Raw genomic sequence first — 21,295 nt, forward strand, 5'->3', positions numbered from 1 at the left:
GTGTGCCCTGCAGATAAGCAGAGGAAATGGCAGCGTATGTATTCCACATTTCTAGACTGCAGGTTGGCACTTCGGTGACACTATATTGCAGTACCGATGACAAAAGTGACATTTAAAAAAAAAAGAAATACTGATATGTTAATGCCACACATCCACACATACATTTACATGCATATTGGTTGACACTCCAACGTACATATTAGGTGGCGGTGCTGCACCTTTAGGTAAATTGCAATCATGCAGATGGGCAAAGATACAGCAAAAGGTATTCTGATAACATTACAAATACTTGCTTAAAGAGTTAGTTCACCCAAAAAATAAAAACTTCTCATAATTTATTCTCCATCATGTGGTTTTTCTTCTGTTGAGCACAAAAAATAAATAAATTGAAGACTATTTTGAAGAATGCTGGAGTAATGGAGGCCAGCTAGTAAAGTTATGTGCAGGTAAACCTCCCTCCTACTTGTTGGAGTAACTGACACCCATGTGGAAAGTCGCCAGTACGATTCCAGCTCGGAGTGGGTTGGGTGGTGTAGGACCAGCAGGGTTACATTGCTGCTGTGACCAGGATGGGAGTGAGGTATAAGGGGGTGAGTGTAATGGAAGCCAGCTAGTGAAGTGCTGTGCAGGTAAACCTCACTCCCCTGACCTCTAAAAGGTGCTCTAGCAACAGACGCTAGACATCATGGTCTTTAGCCTCCTTGTTAGAGCAACTGACCCAGCCGAGACTCGAACCATCAACCTTCTTGCTGGAAAGCCACAGCACTACCTACTGCGCCACTGTGTCGCCCCATTATGAGTACATTACAGCAGAAATAAAATTAGGGCGAACTATCCATTTAACAATTGTATAAAATAAATGACAAAATTCTAGAGTGAGAAGAGCTATTTGATAAAGCAGGGCTAATATTAAATAGTTTTTTTTACTAAAATTATGGACAGCAAAGGGTGTATTAGACTGCTAAATTCCATAACATATATACTAGTCCCATTATTCTGTACATTTTTAGGTAGCCAGAAAAAAAAAAAAAAGAGGTAGTCATATTGTGGCAGAGACCTACTTTTCTTTGATGTAGTATTCCATCTAGAAAGCAGATATGTACTTTTACTATCATTCATTCATTTCAGAGGTCACCACAGTGGAATGAACCACCAACAATTCCAGCATATGTTTTACGCAGCACCCCCAGTACTGAAAAACACCCAAACACTCTTACACTACGGACAATTTGTTATATCAATTCACCCCAACGCATGTCTTTAGACTGTGGAGGAAGCTGCAGCACCCAGAGAAAACTCAAGCAAACACGGGAAACACTTGAATGCCAATTGGCTCAGCCTGGACTTGCACCAGCGACCTTCTTTCTGAGAGGCAATAGTGCTAAACAATGAGTTGTTATGTTTTGTTTTAATTCAGGATTTTTGATGTGTTAATCGCTGAGCCCTAAATGCTGATTGTTAATAATTGTTTCAAACCATTCTTTCCTATTTCATTGTTTCTTTTTCTGCAGTTTCTCTGTAAATGCTGGCTTTCACTCTTCCAATGTGAAATAAAGAGAAAGCACCTGTCAGGAACTCTCTTTGTCCCATTTATGGATGCCAAGGGGCAGCTACAGAACTGAATAAGTCATTGCATGCTGTCTGAGGAGTCTTTGGATGTGTGTCAGAAATATGTCCAAATGTGGAACCGCAGCACCATATGTTGCATCAGTTTCAGGACATCGGCTCCAGGCTAATGATGAGCTGTTCATGAACCATTCCTTCATTCCGAACTAATCTTTAATAGGATTAAGGAACAAAAAATTGTGTCAGGCTACTGCCATTATGTCACAGACTAGTAAAAACAAGATGCACCAAGAAAAAAAGTTAGTTCTTCAGCGTGGGAGTTATTAAAAAAAAAGACAAGGTACCAGACACTTAAGTCCCCAGGAATCACTTATCAACAGTATTTATTTATATATTTTTTACTTTTACACAGTTACAGGTTATAGTTAAAAAATTGTGTCTCTGCCACCCCATTTTTGACCAAATAAACTCAAATAAACACTTAAATTAAAAGAATTTGTTGTCACAGTGAAGGAATTTGAATACCACTGGTTAAAGATTAACATGACTAATACCATTTTTTTTTATCTAGTTTATATTATATACAGTAGACATTTTGTTATATAATAAAATCAAATAATTATATTGATCATGCTAATGGTGTTGTGAAAATGTAATATCATGCCTGCCCTAGTTTGTGCACCTTTGCAGCATTCGTAGCCCCTCCTTTCTTTGTGCACAAACACCTTTGCGTATACACATGGGACTGGATGGGTATATTAAAGAGAGGCGCATTCAGCATTTAATGGCACCATTAATTTCAGACACACCTCATCACACACTGCCAGCCCAGTCTGGTACTGTGCTGCTGTTTTCTCATGCCTGTTCCAGTCAGGATGCAGCTTGGCATTTGAAAGGACGGGGCACAGAAAATATGAGGTAAAGCAGTGATTTGATAACAGAGTTCATATAGAAAACCCATCAGAAATAAAGTGCACAATTAATTTTATTTAGTTAGTAATCTTTAATGTAACTACTAAAATACAGAAAAAAGATTTGTGCTGCTTTTAGCAATACACCAAATTGATGTCTATAATTTGTAATTGAATAGGCTTGCCTCACCTAACTCTACAACATCTTCATATGGACAACTTTTCTATTGTGGTCAGTTTGCTCAGTAGCTTATCTTTTATGATGTTGGACTTCAAATCCTCAAAAGAGATAAATGCAATGTAAAATCAAGATAAAACTACATGATACCGGTGTTTTTTATTTACGTTTGCTTTTGACAACACTATTGGTTAACTTTAGTTTTATGTCAGCCTCTTGCCACAAGATCCATGGGACAAGCTCCACCTTCTTGTGGATGTGTATAAGAAGGATGTGTAACAAATGCTGATCAGACTAATAATTATGTTGCTTTATTAAACAAATAATACACTGTCAACCTCTCCTACCCAGAAAATAAGCAAATGGTCAATGTATAAACCAATTCCCAATGGGAAGCTAATATGATTTACTAAGCAATCATTACATTGTATGTTAATACGTGTGCAACAAAATAACATTTTAAGAAACTTTAAACATTTCTGCATCAGCATTCACCAACAATGCGTTTGCAAATCACCAAGTTTCCCAACAAAGGACTATAAAACTTCCCTTGGGAGTTAACTTTCTCATTGGTCAACTCAGCTCCTCAGGGTGGTACAAAACCATACTTATAACAACTAGTGACTAACGCCACTACCTAGAAGAGAACCGACACAGACCCCAGGAGAGAGAGAGTTGTTCCATTCCAACACAGGGCAGCTTCTCTTCAGGTCCAGGGAACAGACATGGACCTTGGCAAAAATAAGATAACAGCACAAACGTTCCCATCTCCATTTCCTTTTTTTCTTTCTTTTCCATTTAGAGTTAAATTTAGTGCACCATGAAACCAGAAATCAACATGACTAGTCTTTTTGCCGCCTCAGAATTTGAAATGAAGGACTCTACCCCACTCCAAGCCTCACAGAACAAAGAGCCATCACACAAAGAAATGGAAGTAATGAGTAAACTAAGGGGGTATACACACTATGTACAGTTGCCGAAGCACAATTGTACAGATCAGCCACCTTTGATGATCATAAACAATCATCGTGCTGCAGGAATTAGGAGGTTTGCTAAAGGTGCATCTGTCGTACAGTGAGGGGTTAGCGTCTTTAATAATCTACGACAGTTTGCGTTCATTAAACAGTAAGAATGATTAATAAATCCATATGAAACATTCCCTTAAAAGTCACATATCTTAGCTTCAGGCTAAGGAGCGCTTTGCACTCACACTACAAGCCTGAGCCCAAGTGAACTGTGTTCTAGCACACCTCTTAAAACCGGGCCAGGGCCGGCCAACTGAACCGTGCCCTCACACTTCTGATTTTGTTACCCTGCTTAAACATAAATGGGTTTTTATTTCTAATAGCAATAGTGCTAGTTGAAGTCAATTGTCCAGTCGGACCTTGGACGATTTGTTGTTTTGATTTAAAGAGTTGATTATTTTGAAACCCCTTTCATATAAATCTTCAGTTCACCTAGAACTAATTCATTACAGATGTGTATCAAAATATACCCAAAGTAATGTACAGTATTTCAGATTCACAAAAAAATGTGGACAGCGCCCTCTAGTGGATTTGTAAACTGAATGTGCCACAAAATGTATTTGAAGTAAGATATTTTACATTTCACATACATGTAAGCTGAGCCACATATTTCCATATTTCCTCCTGAGTTGTCTATATCCCTATAAACTTAAAGCTTTAAGCTCACAAATGACTTAGTCCTTTTAAAAGAAATCAAAGTCATTGTGAGTTATTGAAGGTATGGTTCGCTCTACTATTACGGTGTTTTTGTTGTTGTTAATTGTGCAGTGTTTCAGAGCCACTGAACGTAAAACCAATAATGCACAGCTTTAAACACATAATCAAAACCAGGGTGATCTCTCATTGAATTCCCTTAATTGACCTTTAATGGTTCGAGTGTCCATGTGTTTCTCGAGTGTGTGTGTGCCTGACTGACTGCAGATCCACTCATACACTTTACTGCACTGCAGAGTCCCTGTGGATCAGATCCAGGAGTTGTTTTCAAGAGACACACAAACACACACACACACACACACACACACACACACACACACACACACACACACACACACACACACACACACACACACACACACATACACACACAAACACACATATACACACACACACATTTGAAGCTGCAGAGCGTTGAGATGCCTGGTGTTAAACATTCACCCACACACACTTGACTCCCTCTCTTTCCATGTTTCCATGTCTTTACAGACACACACACACAATGTGAATTCTCCATAGAGTGTTCAGGTCTGACTCCCACGTTCATGCCTGCTTGAGGAGGTGATTTGCATGTATTACCTTGGACGTTAAACACTGCAACGCTGAGGCTTTGCCTTTCATTTTGCACTCACTGACAACTAATAAACCATTACTGTATATGAGCCATTTAGGCTCAGGTAACAGGAGTCTACAAAGCAGAGAAGATACACCCACTACCTTGTCTAATCCTTCTTCTGAACGCTCTCATTTTTCTTTTTTTCCCTTCTTATTTTATTTTTCTCTCTCTCTCCCTATTCCTGGAAAAGAGCGTGGAATTTATTTCTCGTCTCCTGCTCGATGGCACTGTCAGCTCATTTCTCTGAGGCCCTCTGAGATGCCCATCGGGATTGGAACTACAATACCCAAAACTCCCTGAGGGAAACTTTTTCAATGATAGCACAGGAGTACACCCAAGAGATTAACAAAGCAGAATCTAAATACACACATTCACAATGCACAAAAAGGTAGGAGAGTTAGAGTTATAGTTTAATGTTTTCCACCTCACAGGCACTAGCCTTCATGTTTGACCAGTGGCCTTTTCATGTTTCCATTGTATGATTCAAAACGGTGTGTATTTTTTAAACATTTGATTTGTGGAAAATGATTTCAACAACTGCCAAAGGGTGTTTTGGTGAGCGAGGGAATAGGCATGGTGAGGTGTGGAAACCGATCCACATGATACCGTCGCACATGACTGAGCTTTTCTTTCAACAAAAAAAAGACTAGATGTTTTCTCCTGCCAAAGCAAACCTGGAGGAACAAACACTCAAATAAAAGAACAAGGATGGGATCGATGGGAGGTGCTGTGCCATGTAGCATTTAAAGATGTAACAAACCAAGTAGTAATTTAAAAATTATTCAGAGAGAAAAAGAGAAGGCAAAGAAAAGAAAAGAAAAAAAAGGAGCAAAACAAAAGAAATAGTGTGGGTGTGCACAAGTCAACAATTGCTCGAAAAAGTTGAACAAAAGGGCAGAGGGAAAACGTACTGCCTTCGTGTTTGATATGTAATTACGAAGATTTCTGCAAAAAGCAGAGGTGATGAGACGTGTTTTTGAGAAAGGCCAGTGTGAAATGGCTCTGACAGCCAAGATTCAGCTGAAAGCTTTAAAATAATTGTATTTCCTCTCCTTTATAATGTGCACTCAAATAGAGTGGGAGATTCATTGGCGTCTGATTAAATATAAAGACTGGTTCTAATTGTGCTTTATTCATCCACACAGATTCCATCTGCATTTTGACCTGCTCAATATAGGTGCACTATTTTAGAACATCCAATGTATGTCTATTTTGAGGGACTTTCATGGAAACATGTCTAGTTAAAGGGCACATTTACATTACATTTACATTTAGTCATTTAGCAGACGCTTTTATCCAAAGCGACTTACAAATGAGGACAAGGAAGCAATTTACACAACTATAAGAGCAACAATGAATAAGTACTAAAGGCAAGTTTCAGGTCTGTAAAGTCTAAGAAGGGAAGTGTTAGTAGTTTTTTTTTTTTTTTTGTACAGTTAGTTAGTGTGATATTCAAAGAGGCAATTGCAGATTAGGAAGTGAAGTGGAGACTAAATAGTTGAGTTTTTAGTCGTTTCTTGAAAATAGCGAGTGACTCTGCTGTTCTGATGCAGTTAGGGAGTTCATTCCACCAACTGGGCAGATTGAGCGTGAGCGTTCGCGAAAGTGATTTTTTCCCTCTTTGGGATGGAACCACGAGGCGACGTTCATTCACAGAACGCAAGTTTCTGGAGGGCACATAGATCTGCAGAAGTGAGTGCAGATAAGAAGGTGCTAGGCCAGAAGTCACTTTGTAGGCAAACATCAGAGTTTTGAATTTGATGCGAGCAGCAACTGGCAGCCAGTGCAAACGGATAAGCAGCGGAGTGACATGTGCTCGTTTAGGTTCATTGAAGACAACTCGTGCTGCTGCATTCTGGAGCAGTTGAAGAGGCTTGATAGAGTTAGCTGGAAGCCCAGCTAGTAGAGAGTTGCAGTAATCCAGTTTGGAGAGAACAAGAGCTTGAACAAGGAGTTGAGCTGCATGTTCAGATAAGAAGGGTCGGATCTTTCTGATGTTATAGAGTGCAAATCTGCACGATCGAGCAGTTCTAGAAATGTGGTCAGAGAAGTTTAGTTGGTCATCAATCGTTACTCCAAGGCTTTTCACCATTTTGGATGCCGTAATGGTTGCCCCATCCATCTGGATTGAAAAGTTATGGTGTAGAGTCGGGTTGGCAGAAACTACAAGCATTTCCGTTTTTGCGAGGTTCAGCTGAAGATGATGATCTTTCATCCAGTGTGAAATATCCAACAGGCAGGCTGAGATACGAGCTGGAACCGAGGGATCATCAGGATGAAAAGAGAGGTATAGCTGGGTATCATCAGCATAGCAGTGGCACATATTTTCCCCCTTTTTTTCAAGATTTATGGTAAGTCTTTTGTGTCTCCAGAATGTGCCTGTAAAGTTTCAGCTCAAAACACCCATCAGATTTTTTTTTTTACCTTTCAGATTATTGGAATTCTCTGCTTTGAACACAATATAGCTATTTTTGTGGCCTGCACCTTTAATGCTTGTTCTCCCTGCCCATGGTTCCACATGCCTGTCACAGTGTGCCTTAATCCACGGCTGTGTCAGATAAGCAGCACAGTGACAGGCATGAAGGAAGCAGATCGTTTCATGCCGTTTTCATGCCCCTTTAAGTGAAGTTTATTTCTAAACTAATTTCGAGAGGGGTGAGGCAGTGGCACAGTAGGTAGTGCTGTCGCCTCACAGCAAGAAAGTGGCTGGGTCACTGGTTCGAACCTTGGCTCAGTTGGCGTTTCTGTGTGGAGTTTGCATATTCTCCCTGCCTTCGCGTGGGTTTCCTTCGGGTACTCCGGTTTCCCCCACAGTCCAAAGACATGTGGTACAGGTGAATCGGGTAGGCTAAATTGCCTGTAGTGTATGAGTGTGTGTGTGTGTGAGTGTGTGTGTGTATGTTTCCCAGAGATGGGTTGCAGCTAGAAGGGCATCTGCTGCGTAAAAACTTGCTGGATAAGTTGGCGGTTCATTCTGCTGTGGCGACCTCGGATTAATAAAGGGACTAAGCAGACAAAAAAATGAATGAATAAATGAATAATTTCGAGAGAATCACATACTTATGATTGTTTTCAGCTGGTCCCACATCAGCTCACAATTGATTATCCAATCAGATGATTTCTAACCAGAGTATTCTTATCTCAATCTCTTCATCTTGAAGAATCCCCCCCCTACCCACCTCTACTCCCTCTCCTTTCCAGATGGGTGTCATGGCAGCCCAATGATTAGCACTGTTGCCTCACAGCAAGAATGTCGCCAGTTAAAGTTTCTAAACCAGTTGATATTTCTGTGTGGAGCTTGCTTGTTCTCCCTGCTCATGTGGGTTTTCCCCGGATTCTCTGGTTTCCTCCCACAGTCCAAATGCATGCAATCTAAGTAAATTGAACATACCAAATTGATATCGTAGCCAAGCTCTTAGCAAGTACACTTCTTCTCAGCCATCCTATATCTGTCATTAGCCAGAAATAAGCCAAGGGGAGTTCATTGAGATCTACCTGAGCTCAAACTCCCCTCTAGCCCTGCAAACGGAAGGGAGCTCAAGGCTTGAGGATCTCATAAGCTCAGATCTCTCTCCTAGGACAGCATGCCAAACTCGTGTGAACTCTTGAAAACCTGATTTATACTGCTATGTTTTGTTTGTCAGTGCCTTGCATATTGTCCACATTTGTCATAGCTACCAAGCTGATCAATCACAGATCTTGCATTCAGCATTGTCACAATTTGTAGGTACATTTTTTAAAAAGGTGCGCATCAGGGTACGGTGAAGGTGTGCGGCTGTGGGAAAACCACATTAGACCATGTGAGTGCGCTTGACGCAGAAGTATAAATTATCCTTTAGTCTGCTAAAGACCTGAGCGCAAGCATTGCATTTGAACGGATTTGCCCTCAAATTTCACAACAAATAACAAGCCTCCCTGAAAACTTTTTCTTCCTCCACATGCTTCTTTTTCTCTGTTTATCATTGACTCCTAGACTTTCATCAGGATTCACTATCACCACAGGGAGATTTCTTTCTGGTTTTCAAGCTTGATGCAACAGTGTGTGTTTTTTGTGCAGTGTCTGACACTTCACAGGGTGTCACTTCAGTTGTGTGTATTGCAGAAGGGGTGTTAGGGGGCGAGATAGAAGGGCGCACCCCTGGGAGATGAGAACTGTGCTCCGAAAATCCGCTTCCCCCATCCTAGCACGGCCGCGGGGGAATCCTGAGCTCTTCAAAGTGTGTGTTGTTGCGGCAGGGGAGCGAGGTGGAAAGCGAGAGGAAGAGAGATGACTACTGGAGATCATGGCAGTGCATTAAGAATCATTTAAAAGTTACAGACACGAAGGGGGCTCCTCTCTGTCTCTCTCCTGCTGTTCTCACACGCTTCTTCTAGCTCTCTTGTAAGCCAACATCACAAGCCCTACTCAACACATCCGACATGCAGCGAATGTAGCCACCATAGCAGCTGAAAATAGAATAACGGAATTACATCAGATTCAGAGGCAAAAGTTAGATGCACAAGCTTGTACTGTCTGTTCTCTCTGATCTCCTAAAACCGTGAGAATGGAAGCACCTTAAATGTGGCGAATTTCCTTTTTTTTTTTTCTTCATTCCTTGCCTTGGAATCTCTCCAATTGCTTTGTGTGGAGACTCACAACTCTCTTTCCATATCAGCGGGTTCATCTGTAATTAACTTCCTAAACTTCCACTTTCTTCTCCCATTACTTTTAGCTCTGAGTAATGGAACAAATCAAATGGGAAGGAAGGGAAGGAGAAAGAGAATAAGGGAAGGTTTTGAGTATTTTCTTCCAGCGGATTAGAATTCCAATCATTAATAACCTCTAGCCTTCATCAGTACTACTTATACCATACTCCCAACCCATTCCCAAGCCTCTTTACATCTCGTAATTGGTTCTGATCAATGATTTTGCACTGCAGAGTGCTGCATTTAGATCAGTTGAACATTTCCAATCCAAATTATAACTCCTTTACCTTCAGAAGTGTGCCTTGTCTATTCTAGTTTAAAGTGTGCTGTAGAAATGGAAAGAGAGGCAGAGAGAGTTCGAGGCGACTTCTTAGGCTTGTTGAAAAGGCACAAAGACAGATGGGTTAAACCATCAGGTCTCATATCCTTATGAATATGTAAAAGCAAATGTAATTTGCGTTAAAGCTTGCAGTTATTCCACTCTCAAGAGAGCATGCTTTTAGAGAGATTACTAGATTAATTACAAGGTCAAAAATGATTATATACATTCCGACAAGTCTTACTTTTTGTTTATGAGCTGCAAGATATCCATGCACCCGCTCAGCCCGGAGGAACGGCGTGCTGTGAACGGAGAACCTCACATCCAGGGTCCTGTCCCGCACCTCCATCAGACTGAAAATGTTGATGTCATCCACTCCCACAGACAGCATGTCAGACAGGAAATCGCCCAGCAGCTCGTACCTGCTCTTCAGATTGCCGCGTCGTTCCATGAACTCGGTGGCAGAGATGTCTGTCAGACACACAAACATACCCATGCATTATAATACTTATAAGGATTGCAGAATGGTATAAATTTGAACTAAACTGCAACAACCAACTCCAGAGCATTAAAAAAGACAGTTTTTAATACAGCTCAAAACTGAGGTGTAAAGCTCATGAAAAATGCATGGTCACATTTCCCCTTCTTCAACACATCTCCTTGTCATTAAGTGAGGTTAGTACCTGTCAGTGGGTGTTCACACAAACTTCAACTGACATGTCATGTCAAAAATCTGAGGTGAGAGCTCAAACTGCTGCATGTGGTAGGTCTTTGTCACCATGGTAATGGGTGTCTCTGCTGTATTGTCACAGTTCTCGACACATCGAAGATAAAGCTGGCTACTTCCTCTAAGAGTTGTAGGCAAACTGTGACAATTCAACGACCATGTGGCCATTGATTTTCCTGTACTTGAGGTGTGCTTTCCTTCTAAAACCCAATAGACTATTCTTATTGGGATGCTTAGCCTATAGTGAGGGTGGTTGAATGGTAGCCCCAGGGGAGGTGTTAGACCAAGCGAGAGAGATCCCGAGCTAAGTCTGTCCCACGGCTGAGTCATCATCCCTTGGGGACAATTCTGGAGAGTGACAGAGGTGTCATAACTCTCACTGACACTTCACATCTCACAGAAGCAGAAGGGCATGTTTGAGGAAATCGGGAGAGATTTTACAACATTAATGACAACAGTGACAGGGAAAGATGCTCTGGATTTTGACTCACTGACGATGACTTCCCTTCATGTCATTCTCACTCTTAGACAACCATGAGAAACATAGGATGTAATTGGTATAAAACAGTAACAAAACATAGTTCAGAATACCAATAAAGATGCAAGTGTGAAACAACATACTGTACACTTTTATCCTTCATTCATATTTAGCTATGATGCAACAGTGCAGGTCAAAATATGTAAGCAATTAATAAACACTACAATTGTTATACAAATCATCATCACTACAAATCATTAGAATCATCATTGTTCAAAACTCAAAGAGAATTTACTTTTGGCTAAACCATTCAAATACACAAAATAATTGAGGTACTTTTGCAAATAAAAAAAAAAAAAGTTATTAAACGGAAAACTAAAATGGCAAACTAAATTTAGAAGAAAGAGTATAGGCCCTTGATTTAAAGTACTTAAGCCAATCAGCAGTCAGAGGACATCTTAGTCACTCACACACATCACTAGTAAGTAATGTGCATTGTCTTGCATTTATATTGCTAGTCTCTAAGGGTGTACTCATATCAGGTACAGTTGCCTTTAATCGTGCCAAAGCGGTATTGTCCACCATCCCCTTACCCCTCAGCTTGCACTTACATTGAATTGTTTACCTACCGGACCTGAGCATGCTTACATCATTGATGATGTGACTGTTCAGTTTAACAGAAAGAGAAGCACTCTCGCTCAGCACAGTGAAGATTGCTTTAGTTATATTGTTTTGTATTTCTTTTAGTCATTTGGGATGCAGTGACACGCAGTCAAACACTTTGCTGAACAGATACACCACATTTACCAGTCAGAAATTATCATAAAGTCCTTGTGCTGCAGGTGTTAGAAGGTTTCCTGAAGGCATCAGCTGATGTGCAGCTGGGGATATGCGTCTTTAATAAGCTACAACAGTTTGAATTCATTGAAAATTAAGAATGATAAATAAAACTATATGAAACAGTTCCATAAAAGTGACATATTGTCTTCAGTTCCAGGCTCAGGAGTGCTTTGCACTCACACTACGAGCATACCACAGAACTGGTTTACTTATTTTTCTGTGTAACAAGGCTCCTGCATAGAATTGCTGGCTGAAGGCTGACTTATAATTGTGCCTGGTGCCACATTGCGGACCTTCATTGACTGTGCATGGACCTCACGAAACAAACAAGGCTTTTATGCTTGACCCGTTCACCACTGAGATATTCTTTAAAACGACAGGGGGCGGTCAAAAGAAACCCACTGTAAGATCTGATGGATAAACATATAAATATTAAAATTCTCGAAATACGTTTTATCATTAATATCCTTCAAGATTTTTAAACTAATTGTTTTTATTTTTTTTTTATTTTAATAATTATAAATATTTTTATAACCATTCATTAATTTCTAATCAAACTTTGATGCATCACTAGCTTTTGTTTATACCTCAGAAAATTCTACCTATTATAGTTTATTAAAATATTATTGACAACAGAACAGTTGCTCTACAAATATATAAAAATAAAAGCCAAAACAAGTACACTTACTAAAAATTCTGACCAATTTTATTTATTGATTTATTTATTTTTTATTTAGCCCATTCCACAAGTCTCACATAACTGTCTGGCTTGTGTCCTACTTACATGCTAAAAAAGCAAAAATAGTCCAACACTCCTGACCATTATCACCAATAAAGGCTAAAAACAGGGCATCTGTCTATTTTGAAAATAATATTTTAAATAATGTTACTTCCTTTTAGTTTTGTAACTATTCAATTGTTTTACATTCAAAATTGTAATATATGCATCAGTTAAAACTATGCATGGTGGAAAAGCATATTCTGTAATATTAAAACCTCTCCTCTTTTGTCATGGCATTTTTTTTTCTAAACTTTTTAACAAAAACGGTCTTCCTTTCAAACTGTTCGCTCAAGTCTCAAAATATTTTGTGCGCTCTGCCAGCTGAAATCATTATCATTCTCGCAACCAAAGCAAACCCGCACAAACACTGCGATGACATCACAGTCGCACTCAAGCAAACTAGCGAACGTGTCAAGTATAAACCAGTCTTGACTGAGTGGTGCATGTAAAAAAGGAACCATAGTAGCTTTAGATAAACATTTGCATTCTTTCTGCCATGTAGCACAACATCATCACATCATAATCATTTTGAAAGAATCATCTAATAAGAAAAACAGCTTAAATAAAATCACAGAAAATACAATATTTGAAAAATGCAGAAAGTTTTCTGTAAAGGGTTGGCTTGGGGTGAGGAGAACAAATGTACAGTTTGTACCGAATTGACACTACTATTGATTCACACGACCTTGTTTTAGTTTGTGTCAAATTGCATGTAGCAAAAACTGTGTTTGTGTCTGTGTCTTTACTCTGGCAGCCCTAATTCCCCCCGCTGAGACCTGAATATCCTCTAAGAGAATCATTAGCGCTTGAAGAGTGTCAATCACTGAGCTTGAGGTGGGGGCAAGGAAGGAAACTGTGATTAGCTTTGGGGGGTGCAGGAAGGGTGGCTGTCTGCTCCCATCAGGAGCTGTGTGTGAAGAGGAGACTCATCATGACAGCTGGGAACAACCTCACACCTGGCTTTGATCCAAGCCTAGATCAAACCTGCTCCCCTTCCCACGGGCATTAGGGAATGGATGAGCTTACCACATTTTTCTGGATATTAAACATTCACACCAATACTTGTAGCTAAACTTCATACCTTCTAGTCCTGCATATATATATTTTTTAAATGTATACAGCTTTATCTACAAAGACATTCCTATAGGGCTCACTCACTTTGTCGTTTAGTGACCATTTATAAGACAATTTTAACAAAAAAAAAAAAAAAAACTTTAATATGTTCTGCCTGTTTGTTTACACAACAATGTTGTTTTTGAGACTTAAATTGGGCTTTGACTTAAAGTGGAAGACTTTGAAATTGTCACCAATGTTGCATCCGTGAAAGCACCCTAAAATTAAAGTCTTTAAACATGATGTCAAAAGTAAATAGTATGTATTTAGAGGAGTGTAGATTACTTTTCTGCTTTTGGCAATATTGATATTGTCTAAATGCAGCCTTAATCATGCACAAAAAATGCTGATTGTCAATTTTAAGAAGCAAAACTTAATTATTTATTTATTATTATTATTATTATTTTAATTTTTTTTTTGGTTTTTCAAATTTCAAGGCAACATTTTGGGGGATGACGGATGAACAATAAAACTATTTTAATAAGAATCCATGTGAACCAGGTTCATTAAAAAGGGTTCAAAAGTGAAAATAGTCATGTAGTCAAAAACATAGTAAACATTCCAGCCAGGAAAACAGGCAATCCAAAAGGCAAAGTCAAGGCAAACAGGCAAACTAATTATACGCCTAACAAATAAAGACAATGATAGAAATGCTCTGAAGGCAGGTAAACTTGCTTTTAGTAATATTTTGCAAAGGAGTGTTTGGCATGGCAAGGTTAATAATATGACCAAATCGGACATTATCAGAGGGAGTGCTGAGAGTAAATACTCTGAATATGACTCCCTCTGCTGGTGTGATATTACTTGATACTGCATAAATAACTGCATTTGTTTGCTGTCAGTGACTCAAGCATTCTTTACAGTGGCACCTCTTAAGCATTCTTTAACATAGAAGTGACAATACATGCATTCACTTACAATTTAATGAAGTTAACTTGTTAACAAAGGTTCGGCAGGGGGACCTTGCCTCACTTTGCCTCCTTAACCAATCACCTACTTTCTAAAACTTAATTGAGGCAGACCAGCCCTCTAGCACTGTTCGTCCCCACTCTCCCTCCCTCTATTCCCTTGCTTCCCATTAACAAACCTAATAAATCTATTATTAATCTAATCTATAAATATATTATCTCTTCCCTCCTAGGTTGAATATGTATATATATATATATATATATATATATATATATATATATATATATATATATATATATTTTTTTTTTTTTTTTTTATTTCCAAGACACTTCTATACAGCTCAAAGTAACATTTAAAAGCCTAACTAAGTTAATTAGGTTAACTAGGCAGGTTAGGGTAATTATGCAAGTTATTGTATAATGATGGTTTGTTCTGTAGATTATCGAGAAACAATATGGCTTAATAATGGCTTAAAGTTGTTTTAATAATTTTGGCACTAAAATGGTGTTTATAAAATCAAATACTCATTTATTCTAGCCGAAATAAACAAAGAGACTTTTTCCAGAAGAAAAAAAAAATTATCAGACATACTGTGAAAATTTCCTTGCTTTGTTAAACATATTTTGAAAAATATTTTAAAAAGAAGATGAAAATTCGAAGAGGGCTAATAATTCTGACTTCAACTGTATATGTAAGGCATAATTAACAGCTTTCCGTGCGTTAAAGGATTTTAATGCACAACATGGAGGAGAAGGACCACAAAATACACAGAGTGTGGTCGCCTTCGTAAAGTGCATTAAAACCCTTTAACACACGGCAAGCCGTTAATTATCCCGCCTATTCCATGGTCATTGGCCAAAGTAGGCGTAAGTTTAAAATAGTTTTGCTTTTTGCAACACAATATTTGTCCAAATTTTTGTCCGTTTATACATGATAGATTTTAGAGAAAAAAAAAAAACATATTGAAACAGGTAGGAGAACATTCTGCTTTATCTTCATTAAAACAAAAGCAATCAGCCAAATATGCAGGATCAGTGTAATAATACATTACTTACGGTCATAAATAATTATGAAACATATCTCTGTGATCTGCCAAAAAATACACCCGAAAAACAATTAATAGGTCGAAAAGTTTAAGGACTGACCGTTAGACGTGGGGGCGTTCGCGGAGCTGCCGCTGTCCGCCTAGAGCTTCCAACAATTTTAAACACGCGCTATTCTTATACATAAACTGGCGATTTGACTTTAAAATAACTTTTTTCTTGCTTGAAAAACTCTTAAAACTTGATTTTTGTGTGTGTGTGTGTGTCTGTGTGATTTTTTGTACGATCTATGTCCACCCTCTTCATGTTTCAGTTAAAAATATTTCAAACAGCAAATAAAAATGCACATTTCAAAGCTCTTCAGTGGACCTTTAAGGACACAAAATCAACACATGTAATCTGAATGCCACAGCGATCTGCGAGTGAGTTAATCCCAATGAATGGATATTAATATTGTCCCACCATCTCTTTTTATTTTTATCACAAAGTTCCATTGTAGAGGGGAAGTCAGTTTTAGCCAGGAAGATGAGAATCAAACAAGTGTGTATTTTAAAAGGTAAATCCATACTGGCCAAGCACACAGATGCCTCAAAAGTGCAATCTCAAAAAGCATTTAATTTTGCATGTCCAGAATGTGGGAGTTTATGTATGTGTGTGACCTGTTCGTGCATAGGCAGAGCAGAGGTTATGAGAACAAGCTTGTGTGAGTTTGTGAGCCCATGTTTGTTTATCTCTATGAGCTAGCATGGGTGTCTAAAAAAGTTCTGCACATACTTTCCATCATATTTCGCTTCACAATCAGTTCACTTTCTGGGATTCACAGAGCAAGCTATAATCTCAAAGAAGCAGCATTAAACAGGTCTTACGACTCTCCACCGTCTTCAACATTTGCTCCTGAAATAGGATTTCAAATGTCAAGGAGGCAGTAAATAGTACGAAAGTCGAATTCTCAGTTAGCCCAGAATTCAATGCATGTTGAGACGGGGCTCCAGGGAAATAAACAGCTTAAGTATTTGGCAAGAACATTAGCCCATACCTCCATTGACTGATGGCATTTTCATGTGCATTTTAAACAATGCCTGAAGTACAAACAGATGCTCTCTCTAAAACCAAAAGCTGCATTGAACCTTGTTCGTTTTTTGCTCAACTGTTGCAATTATAATCAGAAAGGTCTTGAGGCATTATGGAGATCATTTTTGTGGTTTATTCCCTGTGTTGGTTCAGGCTTATGTGTGGAAATTTGCCCAATTCAGTGTCTTCAATTGGTATCAAGGCCATGAGTGCATGATAAAATAAAAAAAATAAAATAAAATAAAATAAAATAAATAAATAAAACATCAATCAAGCAATAAACGAAGGAATGAACGAACAAACAAACGAACAAACATACATATGAATGAACAAATAAACCAACCAATTAACTAACCAACGATCCAGCGAATGAACAAACCAACGCATGAACGAACCAACAAACTAACCAACGAACCAACCAACAAACTAATCAATCAATCAATCAATCAATCAATCAATCAATCAATCAATCAATCAATCAATCAATCAATCAATCAATCAATCAATCAATCAATCAATCAATCAATCAATCAATCAATCAATCAGTCAATCAGTCAATCAATAAATCAGTATATTCTATGTCTATGAATCTATGCATACCTAAACGTTTGGCTGAAGAAAATGCATCAACATATTTGACAATCAAAATGGTAAGCAAAATTTTTAAGCAAGCACTACTTTGGTTACTGTTTGTATAATGTATACAATTTGTATATTGCAGTCCTGTAGTAATTGTAGTTTCCCTTTTTGAATAAAAAATATCCAATTACCTGTTGATACACACTGGTAATTCCTAGCACATAGGCAAACAACTAACATGCTAGTCTTTTTGGTGTGTTCAAGCACAGCTTTTTGACCAATATGGAGTCAAAACATAGCAGCAACAATTAGCTTTTGTAACCGCTAGTTTTTTAATTTTTTTTATTGGACTGATATCCCACTGATCCACATGCATGTGTGTTTTTTGTCATGAAATGCCTATTATAAACCATTAGATAAATATATAAAAATATATAACATGCATCATTAAAATGGACTTGAAAATTAATAATTAAGTGTCAGGACAAATAAGTATTCAACAAGTGATATTTTTTTCCTCAGAAAACTTATTGCTGAAGGTTCTGTTGACTTGAAATGTTCACTAGATGTTTAAACAATCAAATAAATTCATATATGCAAATAAAACAATTAGTTTACAAATTAAGTTATGTGTAATAAAATGAAATGAAGCAGGGAAAAAGTATTGAACACAAGAAAAAATAAAGCTGTAGAAAAGCAGAGATAAAGCAGCTGAAATCTCCCAATAGTTATACAGCAACCCCCTACCGTTTGCCATTGTAAATTAATATTAGCTGCTTCAGTTCAACATGTACATTATCAGGATGAAGATGAAACCAGGGTGGACATTTTAGCAAGACAATGATCCAAAACACAGCCAAGGACATCTCAAATGTTTTCAAATCATATCCGAGTATCACCAAAAAAGACTGTTATATAAAGTATTAACACATTTCAGTAGTTCTGTACATTATCCTTGTGTCATTCCATATATCATATATATATATATATATATATATATATATATATATATATATATATATATATATATATATATATATATATATATATATATATATATATATAGTAGTTAGCTAGATTTGGTTATTTGACACGATCCAGGATCGTTTCGTTCTTCAAAACTGATCCGAGAGTTGTTGTCATAGCAACAGTTCTGGTAGCTCAAACCTGGTCGGGAGTAGGTTCAATTCTTATAAACAGGATTAGATCAGGTCAGTTCTAGCAAAGATAATACAGGAAGTATGTACCGAGGTCTGATATTTTCTTACAGTAGTAGTTATATACACTTGGGGAAAAAAAGTAAATACTTTTTTTTTTAAATCAGTAATAAATTTATGCAGTCATAAACATGTTTTGACAGTTAATATGACGGTGATTTGATGCTTCATAAAAGTTGCAGATGTCTTTAGCAATATTAAAATGCTTTTGTAAACATCCAGTTATTCTTTACACTGATTAAAAAAACGGCTACAATAATACTATGGCTACTATAATAAGGAAAATCCGCTCTAACTGTAAAACTAAATAAATTGCTCTTGAAAAATGAAAGGGCCAAGCCTGCAGCCCACAACAAGGTGTAAAGTTATTGCGTATAATATTTAACAAACCGTTTACTACTAATTTTATGTAATTTAACTCACATGGATAATTTAATATTAATCAGATGATGTCGTTACGCTGCTGTGGCGTCAGCCAATCGTTGCATTGCTGATCATGATTTCGAGGATCCTATCGATCAGTCCTTCAAAACACATGCAGCGATCTCAGATCAGATCATCCAGACATTTTAATCTGATTCAAAAACTTGTTTGAAGAACCAAATTAGCCAGAGATCAGTTATAAAGATTAAAATACCCAGTATCTGTCAAATCATCTTAGATCATTTAAGCGAGGTAAAAAGAACAGACCCCTGGTTTAATTCCCTGTCAACAGCACCTTTAAAAAAAAAAAAAACATGCCGTGTTGAATACTTTTCCCCTCACTGTATATATTACTTCAAACCATTCCTGGGTGAGGAATAGCAAATCATATTATTATTTAAAGAATAAACATAAAAATTTGCACAAGCATGGTTCAAACAGCCTAAAGTAGATTATCTGACACAACTATGAAAATCCAATAACAATAGCTCCGATTGTTTAGTTTTTTTATGCTACGTTTAATCATGGTTCAATTAGAGATTATCAGAGATTATTGTGTGGCATTCATACACAATCTGACATCATCTGACAAAGACACAAATGTTTCAATACATATAAAGTTATTTGTGAAGTTGCATTGAGCGGTAATAAACAGATGGCAGAAAACAGTTTTCTATTATTCCGTGCCTGCCGTAAATTCAGTTGCACGGCTAAAATCAAAGAAAAATCTCTTTATAGGCTTATGACTTTGGTATTGGCTTACATTTTATAGTCAATCTCTCCATCTCCCACATGGCCTTTTCCACCACTTTAATAGTCTTAAAACTACAAAATCCTCAGCTATAGTACATTTCATTTCGGCTCGGTCTTGTTTTCATTAAAACGCTGGCTGTCATAATGTCACTGAAGTCAATATGGCCACGGGTTTTACTGCCACAACATGGCACACAATCAACATAGATCCAGATTCCAGACCATCAAACTATTTTAATGCCTTTGAATAAAAAAGAAGTGGACACAGACTATATCCATTCTCAACAATAGTGCTCTAGAGTGACATTCATTATGAGTTAAATTAGTTGGTAACACTTTACAATAAGGTTCATTAGTTAATGCATTTACTAACATGAACTAATCATGAACAAAACACGTACAGCATTTATTAATCATAATTGAACATTTACTAATGCATTATTAACAGCCAAGTCCATGCTTGTTAACATTAGTTAATGGACCATGAGTTAACATGAACTAACAATGAACTGCTGTATTTTCATTAACTAACGTTAACTAACATGAACAAATACAGTAGTAAATGTATTGTATATTGTTTGTTCATGTTAGTTAATGGATTAATTAACATTAACTAATAAACCTTATTGTAAAGTGTGACCAATTAGTTTAAGCTTTTAGAATCCACCAAATTGAAAGTAACATTTAAAGCTGCATCACTTTATAACACTATTTGCAGTTTTAAAATAAATAAAAATAGTAGATAGTAGGCAAGTTTCACTTTCAAGCTTTATGGTATGACCACATTTATCTCTGTAGGGCAAAATGTTGTTGGTGAATTCTAACAGGAATCCATGTGACTGGAAAGTTGAATGAGGGTGAAAGATTTCCTCAAGCAAATTTTGTTCATTTTCAAGTCGGTCACACAAATTTGCAGCATTCACCAACAAAAAGCTGCTCGGTTTAAATGTAATTTCTGTGTAAGCTTCATCTATTTGACCACTATATTGTGCAAAATGTGCTATATGCAATGTTCTGGTTTCCCGTATGCCAGCTTGGTCACTTCCAGTCAGCTGCCAATGTAGCATTCTTTACAAGATCCATCCAGGGTCAAAGCCTGAGACAAAGTTGGACATCCTGTTTTCCAACATATACACTACCGGTCAAAAGCATCGGGTCAAGTATTAATATTTAACAATCAACTTTTTTTTTTTTTACTTCTTACAAATGCAACATTGATGAACAGAATTTTTTTTCTTTTTTTTTTTTTTACAAACATTTGACCGGTAGTGTAGGCTGTTAGTGACTTTTCAACCCATCTAATTTATTAAAATAGCAATCTTAGTGCAAGTAAAGCAATGCAAGTG

At 37.5% G+C, this 21,295-nt stretch overlaps 1 protein-coding gene across 1 annotated transcript in view; it reads right to left on the bottom strand.

Annotated features, from left to right (window-relative positions):
* The window catches only part of si:ch211-186j3.6, a 435,691-nt gene that overhangs the window by 113,446 nt on the left and 300,950 nt on the right, over positions 1 to 21,295 (bottom strand). Inside the window, exon 21 of the mRNA XM_001920953.7 lies at positions 10,260 to 10,486. Within this exon, the coding sequence (XP_001920988.3) occupies positions 10,260 to 10,486 (227 nt within the window). The remainder of the gene's footprint in view (positions 1 to 10,259; positions 10,487 to 21,295) is intronic.

Source organism: Danio rerio, chromosome 7, assembly GCF_049306965.1.
Source record: "Danio rerio strain Tuebingen ecotype United States chromosome 7, GRCz12tu, whole genome shotgun sequence".
In the NCBI taxonomy this organism is placed as follows: domain Eukaryota; kingdom Metazoa; phylum Chordata; class Actinopteri; order Cypriniformes; family Danionidae; genus Danio; species Danio rerio.